The sequence below is a fragment of the Symphalangus syndactylus genome, chromosome 13, assembly GCF_028878055.3.
Source record: "Symphalangus syndactylus isolate Jambi chromosome 13, NHGRI_mSymSyn1-v2.1_pri, whole genome shotgun sequence".
NCBI lineage: Eukaryota > Metazoa > Chordata > Mammalia > Primates > Hylobatidae > Symphalangus > Symphalangus syndactylus.
In genome coordinates this window covers 26,084,140-26,111,305 of record NC_072435.2, presented here as the reverse complement: position 1 = coordinate 26,111,305, position 27,166 = coordinate 26,084,140, and the positions used below count along the sequence as shown (strand labels likewise).

Below are 27,166 nucleotides of genomic sequence, written 5' to 3'. Positions count from 1 at the left end.
CGGCCTGGCCTCTCCGTTCGCGCGCAGCCGCCTGCAGACCCGGAAGTGGATGGCGAGGAGATATGGCGCAACTGCGGCGCGTGAGTTTTCCTTTGTTTAGATTAAGTGTTCGCTTAGCGGTGTCCTCACGCTTCTGTACCCGGGATGTGGGGGGCGGTACAGACCTTAAAATCCCCGCACCGCTCTCTCCACCCCGAGTAAATTCATGCGTCCCTTCAGAATACTGGGGGTCGCTTCCCTGTGTGTTAAAATCGCCCTAGGGCTGGTTCTGTCCCCGGTCGTTCTGCCGTAGGGCCGTGTAGGCAGCTGCTTTCGCGCCGTTTTCCTGCTTAAAACCCTTCAGTGACCCCTCCGCCAGCCCCGCGCCACGTAAAGTCCCCACCTGCGAGGCGGATCCACGCCCTCCGGGTCCCAAGCCTCGCCCTTGTCGGCCCCTGGGGCGCAGCGCCGCAGCCGCAATTCGGGAGGGGCCGCGTCCTCTGCCTGGCCTGGAGATTCTGCAGACCCCACCCCTGATCTGCCTGCCGCCCTAGTCCTCCTTGGGCCGTGCCCTTCTGTCCCCAGGCCTCTTCGCAGTCACGGCTTCTCCTGATCCTGTGTTGGGGGAGGTGGCCGGGACCTATCTTAGGGCACCCAGTGTTCTTCCGTCCCAAATTCCTCCCACTGGAAACTGCTCTTGAGGAGGTGGGCATTTTATTCCAGTCCCCTCCCTGTGAATGTGTAGTGAAAGAGAGATGGAGAGCGAGGTAGAGGAAACAGAAAAATTTAGAGAGAAAATAATGAGGGAGATCCATAACAAGACGGCAACGCAGAGGGAGGGTGAGAGATTTGCAAAGTGAAAGAAGCACCCCAGGAAGTAGCAGGGAGAGAAAAGTTCTATTTCTAGACAGATGAAGGACAGCAAGGTAGGGAGAGGGGCAGCAAAGCGGGAGGCTCCTCAGACAAAGTTGGGGAGAGGAGGAGGGATTTAGAGCCAGGGCAGACCGAGCAGCGTGGTGCTGGGACAGCAAGAGGGGGCAGCCGGTGACAAGGAGAGCAGAGGGAGAACCACCCCAGAGATCTGGGGTTGCCAGACACTGGGGACAAGGGGGCGTAACAGAGAAGAGGGAATTTAACAGGAGGAGCACAGATGGGAGAAGAAAGAGGCAGAAATATATGGAGATTGGAGACAAAAGATTGGAGAGAAAGAGCAACAAGAGGAAAAAAATTGCAAGAGGGAGCAGATCAAGTGGAAAAGAAGGAATAGAGGGAAGAAGGGGAGAAACTGCGGGAGAGGAGAGGGGCTCAAAATCTCGGCTCACTGCAACCTTAGCCTCCTGAGTTCAAGCGATTCTCCTGCCTCAGCCTCCCAAGTAGCTGGGATTACAGGCGCCCGCCACCACGCCTGGCTAATTTTGTATTTTTAGTAGAGACAGGGTTTCACTGTGTTGGCCTGACTGGTCGTGAACTCCTGAGACCTCAGGTGATCTGCCCACCTCGGCCTCCCATAGTGCTGGGATTACAGGCTTGAGCCACCTTGCCCGGCCTCCTCACATTTTACTAATTCGCTAGAATGGTTCCCAGAACTCGGAGAAAATTTTACTTAGGTTTACTATCAGTTATGAAGGTTATTACAAAGGATACAGATGGAAGAGCCATCCTAGCAAATCAAAACAGAGGAGTGTGTTTTGGAAACCGTTAATTTTATCCATATCTGAGGTGAGGGGCAGTCTTGTGGGACTGAGTCCTTAACTGGGATCTGATTCTATTTCCAGGTAGATACTATCAAAATGGAGTTAAATTGTGGGTCATCCAGCTGGGAGTGTGCCAGAGAACTGGTCAGTATGGGGAAAAACACGTGCACATTTCCGTCTCAACTAGTAAAGGGAAGAGATCTCCAACCGGCCCACCCACCTGTATCAGGGCCTGTGATCTCTGCACAGTAGTGACTGGGAATGGTCTGTCCCTCCCCCTGGCTGTTGCTGACCCTGCGATTGTGCACCATGTGCCAGCCCTACTCACAGTCTCAGGACACTGTGACATCCTTCCTCTGTGGCATCACCAATATTTACTTCAAGGAATTACTTTGGTTAGTGTACCCACATGGAGGTATTGTCCATCAAAACACACACAGACACACTGGCTGGGTGTGGTGGCTCACGCCTGTAATCCCAGCACTTTGGGAGGCCAAGGCATGTGAATCACTTATGGCCAGGAGTTCCAGACCAGCCTGGCCAGCACAGTGAAACCCCATCTCTACCAAAAATACAAAAATTAGCTGGGTATGGTCACACGTACCTGTATTCCCAGCTACTCTGGAGGCTGAGGCAGGAGAATCACTTGAACCCGGGAGGTGGAGGTTGCAGTGAGCCGAGATGGAGGTTGTAGTGAGCCAAGATCACGCCACTGCACTCCAGTCTGGGTGACAAGAGTGAGACTCTGTCTCAAAAAAAAAAAAAAAAAAAGGCACGGAATGAAGCCTTTATTTTCTTGCCACTCCTCCATGATTAAAACAAAAAATATTCTATTAATTACATCTCTCCCTGTAGTGAGCACCCCTCTTTCACTGCTCCGTTTGAGAACACAGTACACTAAAATCTTGTTTATATTTCTGTCTTCAGACTTGCCTCCAGTTCTTGATTTACCCCCTTCCAATTACTTTCACCTCCACCATTCCTTTGATCCTTTTTTCCCAGAGGCACCAGTGATCTCTGTGTTTCGAAGTCCAGTTTTGAATTTCCTATCCTCATCTTTTCGTCTTAGCAACATGTTGCACAGCTGATCATTCCCTGTTCTTTTTTCTTAGCTTTGAAGACATCTCTAAATTTATTTAATTACTTTGTTTCAGATTTTTGTCTTACCAGTTTCCTCTGCTGGTGTCTCCCGAAGCTGTCTTCTCTGAATATGAGTGTCCCATGATGTAGGTCTTTCTCGTTTTTGTTTTTGTTTTTAAGACAGGGTCTCAGTCTGTCACCCAGACTGGAGTGCAGTGGTGCAGTCATAGCTCCCTGCAGCCTCGAACTCTTGGGCTCAGGAGGTCCTCCTGCGTCAGCCTCCCAAGTAGCTGGGATTCTAGGTGCACACCACCACACCCGAGTAATTTTTTTATTTTTTAGTACAGGCTGGGTTTCCCTATGTTGAATAGGCTTAGATCTCTAAACTCTTCTCATCTCTGTTCACACACACTACCCTTCCTTATCATCTCATCTCATGGCTTTGAACCCCATCTACCTGTCTCCATGTGCCCTGCAGACCTCTGCCCTGAGATCTAGAAACCTGTGTTCAGTCGTCCCCTCACTTTGCTGGGACATCTAACAGGCATCTCCACCTTCATATGTGCCACTTTCTGAACTTCCCCAAATGCATTCCCCTGCAGTCCTGCACATCTCAGATGAGCGTGACCCTGTACTTCCTGGGGCATAGCTGAACTTGTCATATGTTCAAAATATGTAAGATGTTACATTGTAAATACATTAAATTTTTTTTTTTTTTTTGAGAGGGAGTCTTGCTGTGTCACCAGGCTAGAGTGCAGTGGCGCGATCTTGGCTCACCATAACCTCCACCTCCCAGGTTCAAGCAATTCTCCTGTCTCAGCCTCCTGAGTAGCTGGGACTACAGGCGTGCACCACCACGCCTGACTAATTGTTTATATTTTTAGTAGAGATGGAGTTTCATCATGCTGGCCAGGATGGTCTCGATCTCTTGACCTCGTGACCTGCCCGCCTTGGCCTCCCAAAGTGCTGGGATTACAGGCATGAGCCACCATGCCAGCCTGTAAGTACATTAATTTATAACATAAATAATTACATATTTACTAAAACAGATGAGGAAATTTGTTGTTTTTGAAATTCTTTTGAAGTATTGGAGAGAAATGTTGGCGGCCTCATCCCTGTGTGATCTGCGTCCCAGGACCTCTCTGGGCTCATCTCCTGCCTGTGTCCCCCTCGTTCCCTCTGCTGCAGCCACACAGGCCTCTTTCCTGGGGCCAGGGTTGCTCCTGCCTCAGGGCTTCCACCTGGGCTGTCCCTCTGCCTGGACATCTCTAGCCTGTCAGCTGCAGGTGCAAACACCTTTTCTTCCCCAGGTCTTTGTTCTGATATTACCTTCTTCATGGAGGCTTCTGCGTTCCTCTCTACCCTACATTTAACACTCCAGCTACACCCTTACCCCCACTGTGGTCCACATTGCCTGCTCTGGATGTTTCTTTGTGCTCTTTTGCTGTCCAGTACGTAAATCCTGGTAACGAGACCCAAGGGTAGAGCAGAGCCAGAAGGTGGGGGTGTGATGGGCTTGCCCCGTCTGAGTGGAGCTCACCCCTGGTTTCACATTGGAGTGCAGATACATGTCTTGTGCCCCCAGCCTCTTACCTGAGATTCCCATTCACATACTCAGGTCGGGCCCAGCCTTAATATTTGAAGTTGATTCTACAGTAGTTGCTCTTTATCTGCCAGTGTACTTTTTCAGGTTCCAGTTACTCATGGTCAACCACAGTCCAAGGATATTACATGGAAAGTTCCAGAAATGAAGAATTCACAAGTTTTAAATTTCTTACCCTTCTGAGTAGGATGATACAATCTCTCACCGTCCCACTCTGTTTTGTCCAGGACTTGAATCATCTCTTTGTCCAGTATGTCCCCCTATATAGTCATCCCTCGGTATCACATAAGATTTGCTTCCAAGATCCCCCCCAAGACTACCCAAATCAGATGATCTTCAAGACCCTTATATAAAATTGCATAATACAGTCACATGCCACATAAGGACATTTCGGTCAACAGCAGCCCACGCCTATAATGGTGGTTCCATAAGATTACACTGGAGCTGAAAAATTCCTGTTGCCTAGCTACCTCAGAGCAGTCATGACATCATAGTGCAGTGCATTCCTTGTATTTGTGGTGATGCTGGCGGAAACGAACCTAGTGTGTTACCAAACAGCTTTAACCTGGATGTGGAGGAAGATGACATTGAGAATCTCTTAGAGGTGGTTCATGAGGAATGGGTTAATGAGGAGTCATTGGAACTGATACAGGAACATGTAGCTGAAGAAGAGGCAAGAGAATAGGGAACTGGCTGGGCACGGTGGCTAACATCTGTAATCTCTGCACTTTGGGAGGCTGAGGCAGGTGGATCACTTGAGGTCAGTGTCAGGAGTGGTGGCACATGCCTGTGGTCCCAGCTATTTGGGAAGCTAAGGTAGGAGAATCACTTGAACCCAGGAGGTGGAGGTTGCAGTGAGCCAAGATCGCGCCACTGCACTCTAGCCTGAGCGACAGAGCGAGACTCCATCTCAAAAAAAAAAAAAAAAAAAGAGAATGAGCCAATAGGAAACTGAAGGAGAAAAAGAAAGTACTCTCAAGGCAATTCACAGTTAAAGATATAGCAGGAGCTTTTGCAGACCTTGACAAGCTCCTTAAAAGGTTTGAAAACATAGGCACCAACACCTAAAGATTTTCATTAATAGAAAGGAAGGTCCATGATGCATTATCTGCTCATAAGAACATTTAGGAAGACAAAAGAAACAAAGCAAGCAAACCACCAGGGATGTGTTTCTGAAAGGAGTGACACCTCTAGAAGAGCCTCAGGCAGGTCCTTCAGGAGGCCTCCGGGAGAAACCATTGTTACCATAGGAGGACTTTCTGGTGGGACAAGATGTGGCACTGGAAGACAGTGACACTGATGGTCCTGACCCTGTGCAGGCCTAGGCTGATGTGTGTGTTTTTGTCTTAGTTGTTGACAAAAATGTTTAAAAAGGTTAAAAAAAAATTAGGCCGGGCGCGGTGGCTCACGCTTATAATCCCAGCACTTTGGGAGGCCGAGGCGGGTGGATCACGAGGTCAGGAGATCGAGACCACGGTGAAACCCCATCTCTACTAAAAAAAAAAAATGCAAAAAATTAGCCGGGCGTGGTGTCAGGCGCCTGTAGTCCCAGCTACTCAGAGAGGCTGAGGCAGGAGAATGGCATGAACCGGGAGGCGGAGCTTGCAGTGAGCTGAGATTGCGCCACTGCGCTCCAGCCTGGGCGACAGAGCGAGACTCCGTCTCAAAAAAAAAAAAAAAAAAAAAAATTAAAAACAAGAAAAAGTTTAGAGAATTAAGGTAAAAAGATAAAATATTTTTGTATAGCTGTACAATGTGTTTGTGTTTTAAGCTGTTATTGCAAAAGAGTCAAAAAGTTAAATTTAAAAGTTTATACAGTAAAACAGTTGCAGTAAGTAAGCTAAGATTAGTTTATTACTGAAGAAAAAAGTATTTTTTGTGAAGTTAGTGCAGCCTAAATGTGCAGTGTTTATAAAGCCTGTAGTAGTGTACCATCATGTCCTAGGCCTTCGCATTCATTCATCACTCACTCACTCACCCACAGCAATTTCCAGTCCTCCAAGCTCCATTCATGGTAAGTGCCCTAGGCAAGTGTACCATTTTTTAAACTTTTATACCATATGACTACTGTATTTTTTTCTTTTTTTTTTTTTTTTTTTTTGGAGACAGAATCTCGCTCTGTCACCCAGGCTGGAGTGCAGTGGCGTAGTCCTGGCTCACTGCAACCTCCGCCTCCTGAGTTCAAGTGATTCTTCTGCCTCAGCCTCCCGAGTAGCTGGGATTACAGGCACCCACCATCATGCCTGGCTAATTTTTGTGTTTTTAATAGAGACCGGGGTTCCCCATGTTGGCCAGGCTGGTCTCGAACTCCCAACCTCAGATGATCTACCCGCCTTGGTCTCCCAAAGTGTTGGGATTAGAGGCATGAGCCGCCGTGCCTGGCCTTACTGTACCTTTTCTGTATTTAGATATGTTTTGACTTACGAGCACTTACCATTGTTACAGTTGACTATAGTATTCAGGACATAGCATGCCCTACAGGTTTTTAGCAGTAGGCTGTATTATATATAGCAGATGTGTAGTAGGCTATGCTATCTTGGTTTGTGTAAGTTCACTCTGTAATGAAATGGTCTGAAAATGCGTTTCTCAGAACATGTCCCTGTTATTAAGCAATGCGTGACTGTATTTGCATATAACCTATGCACATCCTCCGCATCCTCCCATATACTATAAATCCATCTGATTACTTGTAATACCTAATTAAATATAAATGCTATGTAAATACTTGTTATACTGGGTTGTTTTCTTGTATTATTTTTATTTTATTGCTGTTTTATGTTGGTATATTGCTTCCTTTTTTTAAAATTATTTCAGTCTAGAATTGGTTGAATCCATGGATACAGAACCTACGCACTGTATACTCTGTCTGCCCATTAATCCGTTAATAGTCTTCTTTTTTGTTTTGTTTTTAATAGTAGTCTTTTTGATCAGATCCAATTTTGTGGTATCTCATTGGTTTTGTTTAAGTGATCCTTATTTTACTTAACATGTCCCCCAAGCACATGAGCATTGATGTTGGCAATTTGGATATGCCAGTGAGAATCTGTCACATGCATCCTTTAAGTGGAGTAAATAGGGTTCAGCATTGTTCCAAGTTTCATTCATTCGGGGTTTTGCACCATATCCCCTTGGATAAAGGGATTTTACTATATTCTGTATACAGCATTGAGCACTGAAGCCGTGTCCTCATTTCTGAAGGCTGAGCTCAGCCTCTGATTCACAAAGAGGTGAGGGGGGCTGTTCTCTGCATGGGGTTTGGTCAGAGCCAGGTCTGCGCCCTGAAGGGGAGCTTAGTCCAGCCCAGCTCCCCACTGCTGCAGCTTGTGTGTGGGCTTCTCTAGGAGGGGAGCGGGTTCTGAAGAAAGGGGCCAAAAACTCACTTGTTCTTCCTGTAGGAGTTTATTGTCCCGGCATCAACTCTGACGCAGTGGGCAGCAGAGGACCGTGTTTCCACAGGGTGAAGTCTTCCCTATGTGTGTGGTTGTGGCACAGCAAGAAAGTATGTTGATTCTAAACCCTAAACAGCATATTTTTGACATTCAGGATTGACTTCTAAAGAGTCATGTTGGCCGGGCGCGGTGGCTCATGCCTGTAATCCCAGCACTTTGGGAGGCCGAGGCAGGTGGATCACAAGGTCAGGAGATCGAGACCATCCCGGCTAACATGGTGAAACCCCGTCTTTACTAAAAATACAAAAAATTAGCTGGGTATGGTGGCGGGAGCCTGTAGTCCCAGCTACTTGGGAGGGTGAGGCAGGAGAATGGCATGAATCCGGGAGGTGGAGCTTGCAGTGAGCTGAGATCGCCCCACTGCACTCTAGCCTGGGGGACAGAGTGAGACTCCGTCTCAAAAAAAAAAAGTCATGTTATTTGAAGGAGAAGCCCAGAAGAGGAAAGCAGAGGAGTCAGGGATGCCACTTACTCAGGTAAAGTGATATTCTCAGTAGATTGTTCTGTTTCTTATTTCTTCCTGAAATGCTGGGTGCTGGAGTTGGGAATCTTCTCTGAGTCTGAAGCGTCCTGCCTAACAGTTTTGCTCGCACTCACCCATGCCTTCCTTCAGTCCCTCTCATCTCGCTTAGATTCCATCTTTTGTGACCCAGTGACATGAACTTGGGAAGAGGCTGCACTGGGCATGGTCCTGGGAAGGGCTCACACCCAGACATGGATGGAGATGGGGTGAGGGTCCTGTGGTGTCAGTGCTGTTGGGCAGCAGGGATTGTTCAGGGGCCACATCTGGATGCACTGTCAGCTCTCTGTGGACCAGGGTTAGAGAAGCTGCCCACAGAAATCACGTATTAATGTGCATAAGTACCTGGTAAATTCTGCAATAAAAATTCAGGAAATCTTTTCTGCCTTTTTTTGTTCGTTTGTTTGTTGGAGACAAGAGTCTCGCTCTGTCATCCAGGCTGTCGTACAGTGGTGCAATCTTGGCTCACTGCAACTCCACCTCCCAGGCTCAAGCAATCCTCCCACCTCAACCTCTTGAGTAGCTGGGACCACAAATGCGTACCACCACGCCCGGCAATTTTTTGAATTTTTGGTAGAGATGGGGTTTCACCATCTCCACCCACCTCAGCCTCCCAAAGTGTTGGGATTACATGTGTGAGCCATCACGCTGGGCCTTTTCTGACTTTTAGTAATAGCCATTCTGACTAATGAGATGGTATCTCATTGTGGTTTTGATTTGCATTTCTCTCTTTTTTTGTTTTTTGAGACGGAGTCTTGCTCTCACCCAGGCTGGAGTGCAGTGGCGCGGTCTCGGCTCGCTGCAAGCTCCGCCTCCCAGGTTCACGCCATTCTCCTGCCTCAGCCTCTCCGAGTAGCTGGGACTACAGGCGCCCGCCACCACGCCCGGCTAATTTTTTTGTGTTTTTGGTAGAGACGGGGTTTCACCGTGGTCTCGATCTCCTGACCTCGTGATCCGCCCGCCTCGGCCTCCCAAAGTGCTGGGATTACAAGCGTGAGCCACCGCGCCCGGCCCGGGATTTTACTATATTCTGTATACAGCATTGAGCACTGAAGCCGTGTCCTCATTTCTGAAGGCTGAGCTCAGCCTCTGATTCACAAAGAGGTGAGGGGGGCTGTTCTCTGCATGGGGTTTGGTCAGAGCCAGGTCTGCGCCCTGAAGGGGAGCTTAGTCCAGCCCAGCTCCCCACTGCTGCAGCTTGTGTGTGGGCTTCTCTAGGAGGGGAGCGGGTTCTGAAGAAAGGGGCCAAAAACTCACTTGTTCTTCCTGTAGGAGTTTATTGTCCCGGCATCAACTCTGACGCAGTGGGCAGCAGAGGACCGTGTTTCCACAGGGTGAAGTCTTCCCTACGTGTGTGGTTGTGGCACAGCAAGAAAGTATGTTGATTCTAAACCCTGAACAGCATATTTTTGACATTCAGGATTGACTTCTAAAGAGTCATGTTGGCCGGGCGCGGTGGCTCATGCCTGTAATCCCAGCACTTTGGGAGGCCGAGGCAGGTGGATCACAAGGTCAGGAGATCGAGACCATCCCGGCTAACATGGTGAAACCCCGTCTTTACTAAAAATACAAAAAATTAGCTGAGCATGGTGGCGGGAGCCTGTAGTCCCAGCTACTTGGGAGGCTGAGGCAGGAGAATGGCATGAATCCGGGAGGTGGAGCTTGCAGTGAGCTGAGATCGCCCCACTGCACTCTAGCCTGGGGGACAGAGTGAGACTCCGTCTCAAAAAAAAAAAAGTCATGTTATTTGAAGGAGAAGCCCAGAAGAGGAAAGCAGAGGAGTCAAGGATGCCACTTACTCAGGTAAAGTGATATTCTCAGTAGATTGTTCTGTTTCTTATTTCTTCCTGAAATGCTGGGTGCTGGAGTTGGGAATCTTCTCTGAGTCTGAAGTGTCCTGCCTGACAGTTTTGCTCGCACTCACCCATGCCTTCCTTCAGTCCCTCTCATCTCGCTTAGATTCCATCTTTTGTGACCCAGTGACAAGAACTTGGGAAGAGGCTGCACTGGGCATGGTCCTGGGAAGGGCTCACACCCAGACATGGATGGAGATGGGGTGAGGGTCCTGTGGTGTCAGTGCTGTTGGGCAGCAGGGATTGTTCAGGGGCCACATCTGGATGCACTGTCAGCTCTCTGTGGACCAGGGTTAGAGAAGCTGCCCACAGAAATCACGTATTAATGTGCATAAGTACCTGGTAAATTCTGCAATAAAAATTCAGGAAATCTTTTCTGCCTTTTTTTGTTCGTTTGTTTGTTGGAGACAAGAGTCTCGCTCTGTCATCCAGGCTGTCGTACAGTGGTGCAATTTTGGCTCACTGCAACTCTACCTCCCAGGCTCAAGCAATCCTCCCACCTCAACCTCTTGAGTAGCTGGGACCACAAATGCGTACCACCACGCCCGGCAATTTTTTGAATTTTTGGTAGAGATGGGGTTTCACCATCTCCACCCACCTCAGCCTCCCAAAGTGTTGGGATTACATGTGTGAGCCATCACGCTGGGCCTTTTCTGACTTTTAGTAATAGCCATTCTGACTAATGAGATGGTATCTCATTGTGGTTTTGATTTGCATTTCTCTCTTTTTTTGTTTTTTGAGACGGAGTCTTGCTCTCACCCAGGCTGGAGTGCAGTGGCGCGGTCTCGGCTCGCTGCAAGCTCCGCCTCCCAGGTTCACGCCATTCTCCTGCCTCAGCCTCTCCGAGTAGCTGGGACTACAGGCGTCCGCCACCATGCCTGGCTAATTTTTTTTTTTGTATTTTTAGTAGAGACGGGGTTTCACCGTGGTCTCGATCTGCTGACCTCGTGATCCGCCCGCCTCGGCCTCCCAAAGTGCTGGGATTACAAGCGTGAGCCACTGCCCCCGGCTTTGATTTGCATTTCTCTAATGATCAGTGATACTGAGCTTTTTTTCCATATGCTTGTTGGCTACATGTATGTCTGCTTTTGAGAGGTGTCTGTTCGTGTCCCTTGCCCACTTCTTTCGTTTGTTTGAGATGGAATTTCGCTGTTGTCGCCCAGGCTGGAGTGCAATGGTGTGATTTCAGCTCACTGCAGCCTCTGCCTCCCGGGTTCAAGCGATTCTCCTGCCTCAACCTCCCGAGTAGCTGGGATTACAGGCCCCTGCCAGCACACTCAGCTAATTTTTGTATTTTCAGTAGAGACGGAGCTTCACCGTGGTGGCCAGGCTGGTCTGGGAACTTCTGACCTCAGGTGATCCAACTGCCTCAGCCTCCCAAAGTGCTGCGATTATAGGCATGAGCCACCGCACCTGGCCCTTTGCCCACTTTTTAATGGGGTTGTTTTTCTCTTGTAAATTTGTTTAAGTTCCTTGTAGATGCTGGATATTAGACCTTTGTTAGATGCATAGTTTGCAAAAATTTTCTCCCATTCTGTAGGTTGTCTGCTCACTCTGTCGATAGTTTCTTTTGCTGTGCAGAAGCTCTTAAAAGTTAATTGGATACCACTTGTCAATTGTTGTTTTTGTTATGATTGCTTTTAGTGTCTTTGTCATGAAATCTTTGCCCATTCCTGTGTCCAGGATGGTATTGCCTAAGTTGTCTTCCAAGATTTTGATAGTTTTGGGTTTTACACTGAAGTCTTTAATCCATCTTGAGTTGATTTTTGTATATAGTATAAGGAAGGGGTCCAGCTTCAATCTTCTGCATGTGGCTAGCTGGTTATCCAGCACCATTTATGAAATAGGGAGTCTTTTCCCCATTGCTTGTTTTTGTCAGCTTTGTCAAAGATCAGATGGTTGTAGATGCACGGCCTTATTTCTGGGCTGACTGTTCTGTTCCATTGGTCTTTGTGCCTGTTTTTGTACCAGTACCATGTTGTTTTGGTTACTGTAGCCTTGTGGTGTAGTTTGAAGTTGGATAACTTGATGCCTCCAGCTTTGTTCTTTTTGCTTAGGATTGCCTTGGCTATTTAGGCTCTTTTTTGATTGCATATGAATTTTAAAATAGTTTTTTTCTAGTTCTGCAAAGAATGTCATTAGGATTAGCCTTCAATCTGTAAATTCTTTGGGCAGTATGGTCATTTTAATTATATTGATTCTTCTTATCCATGAGCATGGGATGTTTTTCTGTTTGTGTCTTCTCTGATTTCTTTGAACAGTGGTTTGTAATTCTCACTAGAGAATAAATTTTAATGGACAAAGCAATGGGTTAGTGCAGTAGTATAAGCCTATAATTTGAGCTTCTTGGGAGGCTGAGATGGGAGGATCTCTTGAGTTTGAGACCACCCTGGGCAACATAGTGAGACCTCACATAAATTTTAAAACATATTTATATATTTGAAAATAGGTATTTGTGACTTGAGTTCAAGTTTCTATGTTTGTTTTCATGATTTACCTTTTTTTTTTTTTTTTTTTTTTTTTTTGAGACGGAATCTCACTCTTTTGCCTAGGCTGGAGTGCAGTGGTGTGATCTCAGCTCAGTGCAACCTCCATCTCCTGGGTTCAAGCAATTCTCCTACCTCAGCCTCCTGAGTAGCTTGGATTACAGGTGCCCGCCACCATGCCTAGCTAATTTTTGCATTTTCTGCAGAGTTGGGGTTTCACCATGTTGGCCAGGCTGGTCTCGAACTCCTGACCTCAGGTGATTTGCCCGCCTCAGCCTCCAAAAGTGTTGGGATTACAGGCTGAGGAGGGAGGATCATTTGAGATCAGGAGTTCAAGGCTGTACTGTGCTATGATTACCCACTGCACCCCAACCTGGACAACATAGCAAGACCCAGTCTCTAAGAATTTTTTTTTAAAAAGATGACAAATACCATCTAAAAAATAGGTCATTGAGAGACAACTCCTTATTTCATCTGATGTGTAAATTGTGTGTGTATTACTTTATAAGCTAAGTGTGTGTAAGTGTGTACATGTGATGTGTTTGCATGAGTGCATGGATAAGCAAGCCTATAGTTAAGGTACAACGTCATTTTATAAGAATTTTTTTATTTTTATTTTTATTTTATTTTTTATTTTTTTGAAACTGAGTCTTGCTCTGTCACCCAGGCTGGAGTGCAGTGGCGTGATCTCGGCTCACTGCAGCCTCCAGCTCACTGCAGCCTCCGCCTCCCGGGTTCAAGCGATTCTTCTGCCTCAGCCTCCCGAGTAGCTGGGACTACAGGCATGCACTGCCACACCCGCCTAATTATTATATTTTTAGTAGAGACAGGTTTCACCATGTGGACCAGGATGGTCTTGGTCTCCTGAACCCGTGATCCGCCTGCCTCAGCCTCCCAAAGTGCTGGGATTACAGGCGTGAGCCAACACTTTTGGCTGTGCATGTTGGCTCACGCCTGTAATCCCAGCACTTTGGGAGGCCTAGGCGGGTGGATCACCTGAGGTTAGGAGTTCGAGACCAGCCTGATCGATGGAGAAAGGCCATTTGTACTAAAAATACAAAATTAGCTGGGCATGGTGGCACACACCTGTAATCTCAGCTACTCAGGAGGCTGAGGCAGGAGAATCCCTTGAATCTGGGAGGCAGAGGTTGTGGTGAACCAAGATTGCACCATTGCACTTGAGCCTGGGCAACAAGAGCAAAACTCCATCTCAAAAAAAAAAATTATATTTTTGAACAGTTGAAATTACATCTGAAATACTTTCCATGACCTTATAAGTGTTCTGCACTATTGGGCCGGGTGCGGTGACTCACGCCTATAATCCCAGCATTTTGGGAGGCCAAGGTGGGTGGCTCTCATGAGGTCAGGAGTTCAAGACCAGCCTGAGCAACATGGTGAAACCTTGTCTCTACTGAAAATACAAAAATTAGCCAGGTATGGTGGCGCATGCCTGTAATCCTAGCTGCTCGGGAGGCTGAGGCAGGAGAATTACTGGAACCCGGGAGGCGGAGGTTGCAGTGAGCCGAGATTGCGCCACTGCACTCCAGCCTGGGTGACAGACTGAGACTCTGTCGATAAAAAAAAAAAAAATGTGTTCTACACTATCACGTTAATGAGTTAACAGCAGTAAGAATAGTAACGTATTATGGGGAGGATACATGTGTATGCATATATAATGACCTTTTATGCAGATTCAGGTTTTTGTCCATGAACTTAACTTTACTCAGGTAATTGTCCGTTTACTTTTGATGCTGATGTGTTACTTAACTGTTTGATTCTTTAGGTTTGATTCTAATGCCCAGACACAAAATTAACCCACAATTATCTCTATAGAAGTGTTAGGTGTTATGTTCGACACACCAAGTGATATTCATTATCTACCTGAGCTAGAATACAAGTAGTTGGTGTCTTCAGCTCAGGTAGATATTGAATGAAAAATCTACACTAGTTTAAAGAATATCATAACTTTTTATGGAAAAGTATAATAAAACTCAATCACAGACACATAACTAGCTCAAAAATACCTTAATGTGGATGTGTCAGAATATTCACGTCAGCACTTCAGTTGAGTCAATCCTTACAACCCTCTTCTCATTTTGTGTGAACGTAATTACTCTCTCCATACCCTGTTGGTCAAATACATCTTTTATTTTAGGGACACTTGACATTCAGGGATGTGGCCATAGAATTCTCTCAGGAGGAGTGGAAATGCCTGGACCCTGTGCAGAAAGCTTTATACAGGGATGTGATGTTGGAGAACTACAGGAACCTGGTCTCCCTGGGTAAGGATAATGCCCCTCCAGAAGTTGGGGTCTGCCCTTATTGTCTCTGCATTTTCCCTTGTGTGCCTCTTGGGAGCCCCTGCATTGCTTGACTGAGATTGAAACCCTGTTGACTTGGCTGGGCACGGTGGCTCATGCCTGTAATCCCAGCACTTTGGGAGGCTGAGGTGGGTGGATTGCTTGAGGTCAGGAGTTCGAGACCAACCTGACCAAAATGATAAAACCCCATCTGTACTAAAAATACAAAAATTAGCCAGGTGTGGCGATGTATGCCTGTTATCTCAGCTACACGGGAGGCTGAGGCAAGAGAATCGCTTGCACCCAGGAGGCGGAGGTTGCAGTGAGCCGAGATCATGCACTACACTTCAGCCTGGGTAACAGAGCAAGACTCTGTTTCAAAAAAAAAGAAACCCTGTTGACTCAGAAATGAAAAGCTCCCGTATGCTTTCTGGACTTGAAATGCCCCCTTTCTTCAGACATTCTGTATCCTTCATGATACACCTTTGGGTGGTACCTGGGTTTAAGTGTGCATAAAACCTTATGACAAACTTTTAAAATATCCAGTTCCCTGTTTTCTACCCCTGTGCTTTTGATTCTGTAGTTCTTGGAAGAGAGTTCGATGTCCAATTATTACAGGGTTCCCTAAGCATTCAGAAGGAGACAGTCTGTGGGTGAATTTGTGAAACGTTTTTCTTGAATTCTTGATTAGTTTTTTTATTTATTTATAGTAGAATGGCTTATAATCCTTTGAGTATATACACAGTAATGGGATTGCTGGGTCAAATGGTATTTCTGGTTCTAGATCCTTGAGGAATCGCCACACTGTCTTCCACAGTGGTTGAACTAATTTACACTCCCACCAACAGTGTAAAAGTGTTCCTGTTTCTCCACATCGTCTCCAGCATCTGTTGTTTGCTGACTTTTTAATGATCGCCATTCTAACTGGCGTAAAAGGATTAATTTTTAATATCATGTCTCCTGCCTAAACAGAGGGCTTGGATTGTGGAGACATCACAGCACATCTTGATTCTTTCTTCTATGAACAGGAATCTGTCTTCCTGACCTGAGTGTTATCTCCATGATGAAGCAAAGGACAGAGCCCTGGACTGTGGAGAATGAAATGAAAGTAGCAAAAAATCCAGATAGGTGGGAAGGTATCAAAGATATCAACACAGGTAAGAGCTCAGATGGATAGAGTGAAAGCCACAATTTTTTTTTTTTTTTTTTTTGAGACAGTCTCTGTCCCCCACACTGGATTGCAGTGGCCATCATAGCTCACTGCAGCCTTGAACTCCTGGGCTTCAACAGTCCTCCTGCTTTGGCCTCCCAAAGTGATGTGATTATAGGCATGTGCCCCATGCCTACCAGAGCCACACTATTAAATCATGTTTGGGAAACTCTCTGTAAGTGGGAGAATTGCGTGGAGAAATAAGAGTTTAAATCCTGTGAGTTCTTAAGAGAAATCTTTCTTTACCCCCACCTGTCACCATGTCCTTTATGTATATATGTATTTATTTATTTATTTTGAGCTGGAGTCTCGCTCTGTCTCCAGGCTGGAGTGCAATGGCGTGATCTCAGCTCATTGCAACCTCTGCCTCCCAGGTTCAAGTGATTCCCCTGCCTCAGCCTCCCGAGTAGCTGGGATTACAGGTGCCTGCCACCATGCCCAGCTAATTTTTGTATTTTTAGTACAGACGAGGTTTCACCTTGTTAGCCAGGATGGTCTCAATCTCTTGACCTCGTGATCTGCCCGCCTCGGCCTCCCAAAGTGCTGGGATTATGGTATGAGCCACCACGCCCGGCCCACGCTGTCGTTTAGATGTGTGATAGTTTTATGTTTTTGCCCTGCAGTGTTCCTGCAGCCCAAACAGAGGCAAAAGCAAAGGCTTTTATCATGATGGACAATACCCTGTCATGTGGCTTCTGTCAACTCTTTAGTCCTTGATTCTGAGGGTCACAGAGAGCGCTGTTTCAAAGGAGTCCCTTTCCCCTGTGGTCTCTTTCTGTATGGGATTTTATCTGATGCTCAGTTCTCTGTCCTTATACATCAGAGCTGAGGTCTGCGTAGACCTGCCTCCTTGACCTATTCATGATCTGCCCATTTCCTGTACTGGGAAGACCTGATGGGGAGATGAGAAAACACAGGCTGCTGTCTTTTGTTTGTTTTTTGTTTTGTTTTGTTTTTTTTTTTTGTTTTTGTTTTTTTTTTTTTTTGAGACAGAGTCTCGCTCTGTCGCCCAGGCTGGAGTGCAGTGGCGTGATCTCGGCTCACTGCAAGCTCCGCCTCCCGGGTTCACGCCATTCTCCTGCCTCAGCCTCTCCAAGTAGCTGGGACTACAGGCGCCCGCCACCACGCCCGGCTAATTTTTTGTATTTTTAGTAGAGACGGGGTTTCACCGTGGTCTCGATCTCCTGACCTCGTGATCCTCCCACCTCGGCCTCCCAAAGTGCTGGGATTACAAGCGTGAGCCACCGCGCCCGGCCCAGGCTGCTGTCTTTTGCAGCTGGGTCCTGGAAACTGCATGGAGCTGTTTCAAGCCCTCTTTGCCTGTTCAGGTCTGTTTGAGGTGGGAAAAAGTCAGTGATTTTCCTACTCTCACATGCCACTTGGTATAGAATGCTTCATTTCTGGTCACCAAAATGTGTGGAGATTTCTCCCCACCAACAACCAGTTTTGGGGTTTCCTGCAATTCATTGGTGACACTATCTACCTGAGTTAGAGTCGCATCCCACAGGCTAAGGGTTGAGTTCCCAAGCCTGTCCCCCATCTAAGCCACCAATTGCCAGTAGCGGGGTTGTCACCTTTCCATCTGACCAACCAGCCACAAGTCAGGGTTCCCTCGACCCCCTTCTTCTGTTTGGTTACTTTGCAAGGGTGGCTTACAGAACTCAGTGAAACACTTCGTTATGTTCATTGGTTCATGAGGAGGGATGTTTCCAAGGATCCAGATGGACAGCCAGATGAGGAGATTCACAAGGCGAGGCATGTGGGAAGATTCACTGGCTGTGCCACCCTCCAGGCCCACCGCATGTGTTCAGCATGTGAAAGCTCTCAGGAATTTTTATGGAGGCTTCATTACTTAGGCATGATTGATATTAACTCAATCTCCAGCCCCTGTACCCTTCCTGGAGGATGGTGGTTGGTGCTGACAATTCTATGCTTCTAACCATGGCCTGGTCTTTCTGGGCTTTCTGTATCTGCAGGTTTAGAAACCATGGATATGAAGGCCAATAGTAAGGGACTTGAGCATCACACATTTTGGTATCTCGGGGTTTTTTAGCACAAAACTCGCAAACCATGTTTTTCCTCTGCTCTCACACCACCACAACTATCAACACAGAAGAAGACTTCTCTGACCAAAGGTGTGGGGGTTTTTCCCCATACACCAAGCAGCAGACAGCAGCTGCGTGTCCTCCAACTCACTTCCAACACTGTACCTGGAGATAGGGCCAGGTCCCGCAGGTTTAGGGCTCAGTCTCCAAGACTTGCCCCACTTGCCACCAGTTGCAAGTCTGGGTCCTCAAACTTCTGACCAACTGGCTTCTAGTTGAGGTTTCCACAATCCCCTCTTTGGGCCCAATTAATTTGCTGGAGCAGCTCACAGAAGTCACAGAAACACTCAGATGTTTGCCGGTTTATTATGAAGGATATTGCAAGGATACAGATGAAGAGACGTATGGGACAGGTATGGGGGAAGGACTGTGGAGCTTCCAAGCCCTCCCTGGGCGTGCCACTCTCCAGGAAACCGCCATGTGTTCAGACATCCTGAAGCTCTTGGAACCCAGTCCTCCTGGGTTTTGATGGAAGCTTTGTGACATCAGCATTCCTTCCCCTAGGGTATACAGCAGGACCCTCTCTGGGGAGGTCTTAAGACCCGCAATCAGAAAGGTTGGGGGAAAGTTAGAGTCCTGCCTTAGGGCAGGTGAAAGGACAGGAAGAGAAGGTTGGAGAGGTTATTTTTCTTAAGGTCTGCAGAGAAGGGCTAACCCAACATTATAACGAAAGACCATAGCAAGGGCTATGGGAGTTATGAGCCAGGAACTGTGGACAAAAACCAATGTTTATGTGTATCATACCACCACACAGAGGAGCCTGCAACGCGTCCTCCCTGGATACCAAGGGAGGTATTCTGAATGCAAATAATGGATGTGCACCCAGTCAGTAACCAATGAAAGAGAGCTAATAAGCACAAGTGGGTACCACTGCATTTAAATGATGGAAGAACAGAGGGTCAAGAAAGAAAGACCTGGATCCCGGAAGAGCTCAATTAAAAAAAAAAAAAAAGAATCCAAGTGGGCTTCCCCTCCCAGTTATAAAGGGAAAGCCTTCATTCGTTCAGTGTTGAGTATGATGTTACCTTTCGGCTTTTTATATACGGCCTCTATTAGGTTAAGTAGGTTCCTCGTATTCCTAGTGTGTTGGGTGTTGTTTTTTTCTTTTTTCTTTTTCTTTTGAGGGGGTGTCTCATGCTGTCGTGATCTTGACCTCGGCTCACTGCAACCTCCACCTCCCAGGCTCAAACGATCCTCCCACCTCAACCACATGCCTGGCTGATTTTTGTATTTTTTTGTAGAGGTGGAGTTTTGCTATGTTAGCCAGGCCGGTCTGGAATTCCTGAGCTCAAGGGATCCTCTCGCCTTGGCCTTCCAAAGTATTAGGATCACAGGCACGAGCCAATGTGCCTGGCGGGTGTTTTTATCATAAATGATTGCTGAGGTTTTTCAAATGTTTTTCTGCATCAGCTGAGATTATTGCATGGATTTCTTTTTCTTTATTCTGTTATTGTGGGGTATTACATAGAATAATGTTCCAAAATTACATCCTTCTTGCATTCCTGAAATAAATCTTGCTTGGTCATGAGGTGTGATCCATTTTAATATGCTGCTGAATTTATTTTGCTACCATTTTGTTGAGGATTTTTGCATTAGATTAATCAGGAATATTGCTCTGCAGTTTTGTTTTGTTTTAAGATGGAGTCTCACTCTGTGGCCCAAGCTGGAGTGCAGTGGCGTGATCTCGGCTCACTGCAGCCTCTGCCTCCTGGGCTCAAGTGCTTCTCCTCCCTCAGCTTCCCAAATAGCTGAGACTACAGGCATCTGCCACCATGCCCGTATAACTTTTATATCTTAATAGAGACAGGGTTTCACTATGTTGGCCAAGCTGGTCTCGAACTCCTGACCTCAGTTGATCTGGGATTACAAGTGTGAGCCACCATGCCCGGCCTGCTCTGCAGTTTTCCTTTTTTTTTGGCTGGAGTGCAGTGGTGCAATCTCAGCTCATTGCAAGCTCCGCCTCCCGGGTTCAAGCGATTCTCCTGCCCCAGCCTCCCGAGTAGCTGGGACTACAGGCACATGCCACTACGCCCAGCTAATTTTTGTATTTTTAGTAGAGATGGGGTTTCACCTTGTTGGTCAGGCTGGTCTCGAACTCTTGACCTCGTGATCGGCCCCCCAAAGTGCTGGGATTACAGGTGTGAGCCCCACACCCAGCCTGCTCTGCAGTTTCCTTTAGGGCCTTTGCCTCTGCTTTCAAGGTAACACCAGCCTCATTGAATGAGTGTAGAAGTGGTTCTCCTCGTCAACCTTATGGCAGATTTTGAGGATTGGTGTTAAATCTTTTTTTTTTTTTTGAGACGGAGTCTTGCTCTGTCACCCAGGCTGGAGTCCAGTGGCGCAATCTCGGCTTACTGCAAGCTCTGCCTCCCGGGTTCATGTCATTCTCCTGCCTCAGCCTCTCCGAGTAGCTGGGACTACAGGCGCCCGCCACCACGCCCGGCTAATTTTTTGTAGTTTTAGTAGAGACGGGGTTTCACCGTGGTCTCGATCTCCTGACCTCGTGATCCGCCCGCCTCGGCCTCCCAAAGTGCTGGGATTACAAGCGTGAGCCACCGCGCCCGGCCAATCTTTTTTCAATATTTGATAGAATTTTATACTGAGGTCATCTGGTCCATTGCTGTTGTAGTTGGTAGGTATTTAATAACTGATTCAGTCTTCTTATTTGTTACTGGTGTGTTTAGATTTTCTACGTCATTGTGAAGTCTTGGTAAGTGATGTCTATCTACAAATTTATCCACTTTTTTCTTGGTTATCATATTTTTTGTTATGTAATTGTTGAGTCTCATTTAATTTCCATTTTTATTTGTATGGACTTGTTTGTAATGTCCTCTTTTACCTTTCTAATTGTAGTTATTTCGATCGTATGCTTTACGTTTCTTCTAGTTTAGGTAAGGGTTTGTCAGTCTTATTCAAAGTGTGAACTCTTACTTTCCTGACTTTCTCTAGTGCTTCTCTGCTGTTTTCTCTGTTTTCTAACCTTTATTTTTTCTTTCTGCTATCTTAGTGTTCATTTTTTTCTTTTTCTTTTTTTTTTGAGCCGGAGTCCTGCTCTGTCGCCCAGGCTGGAGTACAGTGGTGCGATCTTGGCTCACTGCAACCTCCGCCTCCCGGGTTCAAGCAATTCTCCTGCCTCAGCCTCCCAAGTAGCTGGGACTATGGGCACACGCCACCACGCCTGGCTAATTTTTTGAATTTTAGTAGAGACGGGGTTTCACCTTGTTGCCCAGGCTGGTCGCGAACTCCTGAGCTCAGGCAATCCACCCGCCTCGGCCTCCCAGAGTGCTGGGATTACAGGCGTGAACCACCGTGCCTGGCCGTGTTCGTTTTTTTCTTTATTGAGATATAAAGTTAGGTTGTTTATATGTTATTTTATTCTAGTTTAGTTATTTATTTTTTAAGAGAGAGGGTCTCACTGTGTCACTTAGGCTGGAGTGCAGCAGCATGATCATAGATCCTGGGATCCAGTGATCTCACTTTAGCCTCCTGAGTAGCTGAGACTACAAGCACACGACACTGTGCCTCACTAATTAAAACAATAATTTATTTTATTTTATTTATTTATTTTGTTTAGAGATAGAGGGTCTCACTTTGTTGCCTAGGCTGGTCTGCAACTCCTGGCTTCAAGAGATCCTCCCACTTCAGCCTCCCAAAGTGCTGAGATTACAGGTGTGAGCCACCGTACCCAGCCATTTGTTTATTTTTCATGTATGCCTACATCATTACAATATCCCTTCCAGCACTATTTTTGTTGCATTTCATGAGTTTTGCTGTGTTATATTTACATTTTCCTTTATATCAAGATATTTTCTAATTTTCCTTTTATTTTATTTTTATTTATTTATTTACTTTTATTTATTTATTTTGAGATAGACTCTCGCTCTGTCGCCCAGGCTGGAGTGCAGAGTGGCACGATCTCGGCTCACTGCAACCTCTACCTCCTGGGTTCAAGTGATTCTTCTCCTTCCTCAGTGCTGAGTAGCTGGGATTACAGGCGCACGCCACCACAGCCGGCTTTTTTTTTTTTTTTTTTTGTATTTTTAGTAGAGACAGGGTTTCACCATGTTGGTCAGGCTGGTCTTGAACTCCTCACCTCATGATCCACCTGCCTTGGCCTCCCAAAGTGCTGGGATTACAGGTGTGAGCTACCGCATGTGACTTTTTTTTTTTTTGAAACGGATTCTCATTCTGTCACTCAGGCTGGAGTGCAACGGCACAGTCTCAGCTCACCACAACATCTGCTTCCTGGGTTTAAGCAGTTCTCTGGCCTCAGCCTCCTGAGTAGTTGGGATTACAGGCACACACCACCATACCTGGCTAATTTTTGCATTTTTGGGTGGAGACGGGGTTTCACCATGTTGGCCAGGCTGGAATCGAACTCCTGACCTCAAGTGATCTGCCCGCCTCGCCCTCCCAAAGTGCTGGGATTACAGCCACCACACCTGGCCTATGCAGCTGCTCATAAGTGTCGCATTTTCCCTGAGAGGCTCATCCTGCTTTTTCTTAGAAGCTTTCAATTTCTGTTGTATTTCTCTACTCATAATCCCTCTCAAACTCACCCGTAATCCTCCTGAGTCCTTCAGATTCCCCATTGCTCCATTGCGTCACCCTACCTTTTGGGTTTTCTCCACTGCCAGTGTGATATACGAAATATGCTGATATTTCTTCCAGTGTCTGAGTCAGATGAGGCAGATTCCAGTTCCTCCGTCAGGGTCTAAACATGCCAGAGGCTGGGCGCGGTGGCTCACGCCTGTAATCCCAGCACTTTAGGAGGCCACAGCGGGCGGATCACGAGGTCAGGAGATTGAGACCATCCTGGCTAACACAGTGAAACCTGTCTCTACTAAAAATACAAAAAAATTAGCCGGGCGTGGTGGCGGACGCCCGTAGTCCCAGCTTCTCAGGAGGCTGAGGCAGGAGAATGGTGTGAACCTGGGAGGCGGAGCTTGCAGTGAGCCGAGATCATGCCACTGCACTCCAGCCCGGGCGGCAAAGCCAGACTCCAACTCAAAAAAAAAAAAAACAAACATGCCAGAACCATGGGTTCAAATTACACTGTTTACTTGCTTTCCTAGGGAGGAGCTGTGCAGTGAGAAGCCAAGCAGGAAGCAAGCCTATTACAAATCAACTCGGATTAACCTTTCACTTACCTCTGCCAGAACTGGAGATATTTCAAGGTGAAGGGAAGATGTATGAATGTAATCAAGTTGAAAAGTTTGTCAGCCACAGTTCTTCAGTTTCACCACTTCAAAGAATTTATTCTGGGGTCAAAACCCACATTTTTAATAAACACAGGAATGATTTTGTTGACTTTCCATTGCTGTCACAAGAACAGAAAGCACACATTAGGAGAAAACCTTTCGAATGTAATGAGCAGGGCAAAGTCTTCAGAGTGTCTTCAAGCCTTCCTAATCATCAAGTAATCCACACTGCAGATAAACCTAACAGATGTCATGAATGTGGTAAAGCCTTCAGGGACAAGTCAGGCCTTGCAAAACATTGGAGAGTTCGTACGGGAGAGAAACCTTACAAATGTAAAGAATGTGGCAAGCTCTTCAATCGAATTGCATACCTTGCACGACACGAGAAAGTACATACTGGAGAGAGTCCTTACAAATGTAATGAGTGTGGCAAGGTCTTCAGTCGAATTACATACCTTGTACGACATCAGAAAATTCATACCAGAGAGAAGCCTCATAAATGTAACAAATGTGGCAAGGTTTATAGTAGCAGTTCATACCTAGCACAACATTGGAGAATTCATACAGGAGAGAAACTTTACAAATGTAATAAATGTGGCAAAGAATTTAGTGGGCATTCAAGCCTCACCACCCATCTGTTAATCCACACTGGAGAGAAACCTTACAAATGTAAAGAATGTGACAAGGCTTTTAGGCACAAGTTCTCCCTAACAGTTCATCAGAGAAATCATAACGGAGAGAAACCTTATAAATGTCAGGAATGTGGCAAAGTCTTCACTCAAGTTTCACATCTTGCACGACATCAGAAAATTCACACTGGAGAGAAACCTTACAAATGTAATGAGTGTGGCAAAGTCTTCACTCAGAATTCACACCTTGCAAATCATCAGAGAATCCATACTGGAGAGAAGCCTTACAGATGCCATGTGTGTGGCAAGGTCTTTCGACACAGTTCATGGTTTGTACAGCATCAGAGAAGTGTTCATGAGAGAGTCCTTACAAACTGAGTCTGGCAAACTCTATCATAAGTTCTAGCAGTAAGCAACATCTGAGAGTATACTGGAAAGAAATCATTTAAATATACTATATGTGGCACAGGCTGTATTGAGACCCACCAAATCACTAGACATCAAAACATTCATCTTTGGTGAAGCCACACAAATGGATTGTGTGTGCCAAGGCTAACAAGTCAAAATATATTGAACCTAATGATATGATGTGTATAAAGGGTGCAAGGACACATGGAAATGGTCTGTTATATTCGGGTTATTAAAAATGTAATTGGCTGGGTGCCGTGGCTCACGCCTGTAATCCCAGCACTTCGGGAGGTTGAGGTGGGTGGATCACAAGGTCAGGAGTTCGAGACCAGCCCGGCCAATATGGTGAAACCCCATCTCTACTATAAATACAAAAAAATTAGCCGGGCATGGTGGCACATGCCTGTAATCCCAGCTATTCAGGAGGCCGAGGCAGGAGAATTGCTTGAATCCGTGAGGTGGAGGTTGCAATGAGCCGAGATCGCGCCACTGCACTCCAACCTGGGTGACAGAGTGAGACTCTGTCTCAAAAAAAAAAAAAAAAAAAAATTGGGATTTGAAAGGCCAAGTACAGTGGTTCATGCCTATAATCTTAGCACAATAGAAAGCCAAGACAGGAGGGTCACTTGACGCCAGGAGATCAAGATCAGTATGGGCAACGTAGCAAGGCCCATCTCTACAAAATAAAAAAAAATAAGTCAGGCCCCTGGCATGTGTCTGTAGTTCCAGCTACTCAAGAGGCCGAGGCAAGAGGATCGCTCAAGCCCAGGAGTTTGAGCAGTGAGCTCTGATCTTGCCATTTGTACTCCAGCTTGGGTGACAGAGCGAGACCCTGTCTCAAAAGAAAACAAAAAGGGTAGTTTTTATTACTTAAACCTGAACTTTGAAATCTCTTCATGTGCCTTCCCTACAGGCCTTTCACTGTGGTCTCTGGGAAAGAATCAGTAAGATGACAGGGCTGACTTCATTAGCTGAGGAGCGTTTCTATCCAATTTCCTGGAGGAATAAGGACACTGCCTTTTCAGATTAAAGATTGTCTGATTTAGAGACCATGGAGGTGGACAGAGAATAACAAAACCGTGATGGCAGTCATCATGCTTATTGCAGTTGGCACACTTTTCCTAACAGGCACAGTGCTGCTGTGCTCTCCAAATGACCATGAAATAGAGCACGCCATGACTTTAGGACACAGGGATTTTTATGGGAAGAGAGGTTATTAGGGACTGATTACATAGTAGAGACGATGCAGGGGAAATGGTGTCCACCTTCTCCACTGGATAGTAATAGCTGCTGTTTAGCAAAGACTGATTAAAAAGTACTCTGATTTTTCAAATGGAAGAGAGAACAGTTAAATCAGAGCAGAGAGTTTAATCCAAACTACCAATGGAACATGTTCTTGAGTGGGATTCACATTTAACTGCTGGCATAATGTGCAACTGTTTGATTTTCTCATGTTTGGAACAATAAAGTTGAAATTTTCCAAAGTGTGAATGATTCACCTTCTTTCTACCAATATTGTTTTATCCCATCTCAGGAGGATACTTTATAGCAGACAATAATAAGGCACCATTAGGATTTTTTTATTATTTTTATTTATTTTTAAAATTATACTTAAAGTTCTAATGTACATGTGCACAACATGCAGGTTTGTTACATAGGTACACATGTGCCATGTTTGTTTGCTGCACCCATCAACTCGTCATTTACATTAGGTATTTCTCCTAATGTTATCCCTCCCCCAGCCCCCCCCCCCCCCCCGGTCCCGATGTGTGATGTTCCCCGCCCTATGTCCAGGTGTTCTTATTGTTCAATTCCCACCTATGAGTGAGAACATGGGGTGTTTGGTCTTCTGTCACTGTGATAGTTTGCTGAGAATGATGGTTTCCAGCTTCATCAATGTCCCTGCAAAGGACATGAAGTCATCCTTTTTATGGCTGCATAGTATTCCCTTTTTTTCTTTTTTGAGATGAAGTTTTTGCTCTGTCACTCAGGCTGGAGTGCAATGGCACCATCTTGGCTCACTGCAACCTCTGCCTCCCGGGTTCAAGTGATTCTCCTGTCTACACCTCCCAAGTAGCTGGGATTACAGGCGTGCACCGCCATACCCGGCTAATTTTTTGTATTTTTAGTAGAGATGGGATTTCACCATGTTGGCCAGGCTGGTCTCGAACTCCTGACCTCAGGTGATCCAGCCGCCTCAGGTTCCCAAAGTGCTAAGATTATAGGCATGAACCAGGCGTGAGCCACCGTGCCTGGCCAGGATTTTTAAGGTTGAAGCATCCACAACAATTTTGTGTGTGAAATGAAATGACATGCACTTTTGGGTATATACACTTGGGTAAGTATGATTTTGGGTAATAATACTTAGTACTTAAGTTATTCTCTCTACTCTTTGTTTTTGTTTTTTGTTTGTTTTGTTTTGAGATGGAGTTTCGCTCTTGTTGCCCAGGCTGGAGTGCAATGGTGTGATCTCGGCTCACCGCAACCTCCGCCTTACAGGTTGAAGCAATTCTCCTGCCTCAGCCTCCTGAGTAGCTGGGATTACAGGCATGTGCCACCACACCCAGCTAATTTTGTATTTTTAGTAGAGACAGGGTTTCTCCATATTGGTGAGGCTGGTCTCGAACTCCTGACCTCAGGTGATCTGCC

At 46.3% G+C, this 27,166-nt stretch overlaps 1 protein-coding gene across 12 annotated transcripts; it reads left to right on the top strand.

Moving 5' to 3' along the window:
* On the top strand, positions 1–26,004 carry ZNF766 (zinc finger protein 766). 12 transcript variants are annotated; one of them, XM_063615632.1, is made up of 6 exons: positions 42–80; positions 1,755–1,817; positions 9,598–9,701; positions 14,820–14,946; positions 15,993–16,121; positions 23,355–26,004. In XM_063615632.1, the coding sequence occupies exons 1-6, from the start codon at positions 50–52 to the stop codon at positions 24,485–24,487; spliced, it is 1,587 nt and encodes a 528-aa protein (XP_063471702.1). In that variant the 5' UTR covers positions 42–49; the 3' UTR covers positions 24,488–26,004. The 12 variants fall into 12 exon arrangements, with proteins under 12 accessions (XP_055094936.1, XP_063471710.1, XP_063471703.1 ...); XM_063615634.1 differs by lacking the exon at positions 1,755–1,817 and adding an exon at positions 7,752–7,855 and having other exon boundaries at positions 54–80; XM_063615633.1 differs by lacking the exon at positions 1,755–1,817 and having other exon boundaries at positions 36–80.
* Positions 26,005–27,166: the final 1,162 nt, after the last annotated feature.

What these genes read in the sequence shown, in the direction of transcription:
- ZNF766 (XM_063615632.1), top strand. Translation starts at nt 50, where the DNA reads ATGGCGAGGAGATATGGCGCAACTGCGGCGC. An exon ending in GGTTGTGGCACAGCAAGAAA is followed by an intron (nt 9,702 to 14,819) that starts GTATGTTGATTC and finishes CTTTTATTTTAG; the next exon opens with GGACACTTGACATTCAGGGA. An exon ending in CAGGAACCTGGTCTCCCTGG is followed by an intron (nt 14,947 to 15,992) that starts GTAAGGATAATG and finishes TTCTATGAACAG; the next exon opens with GAATCTGTCTTCCTGACCTG.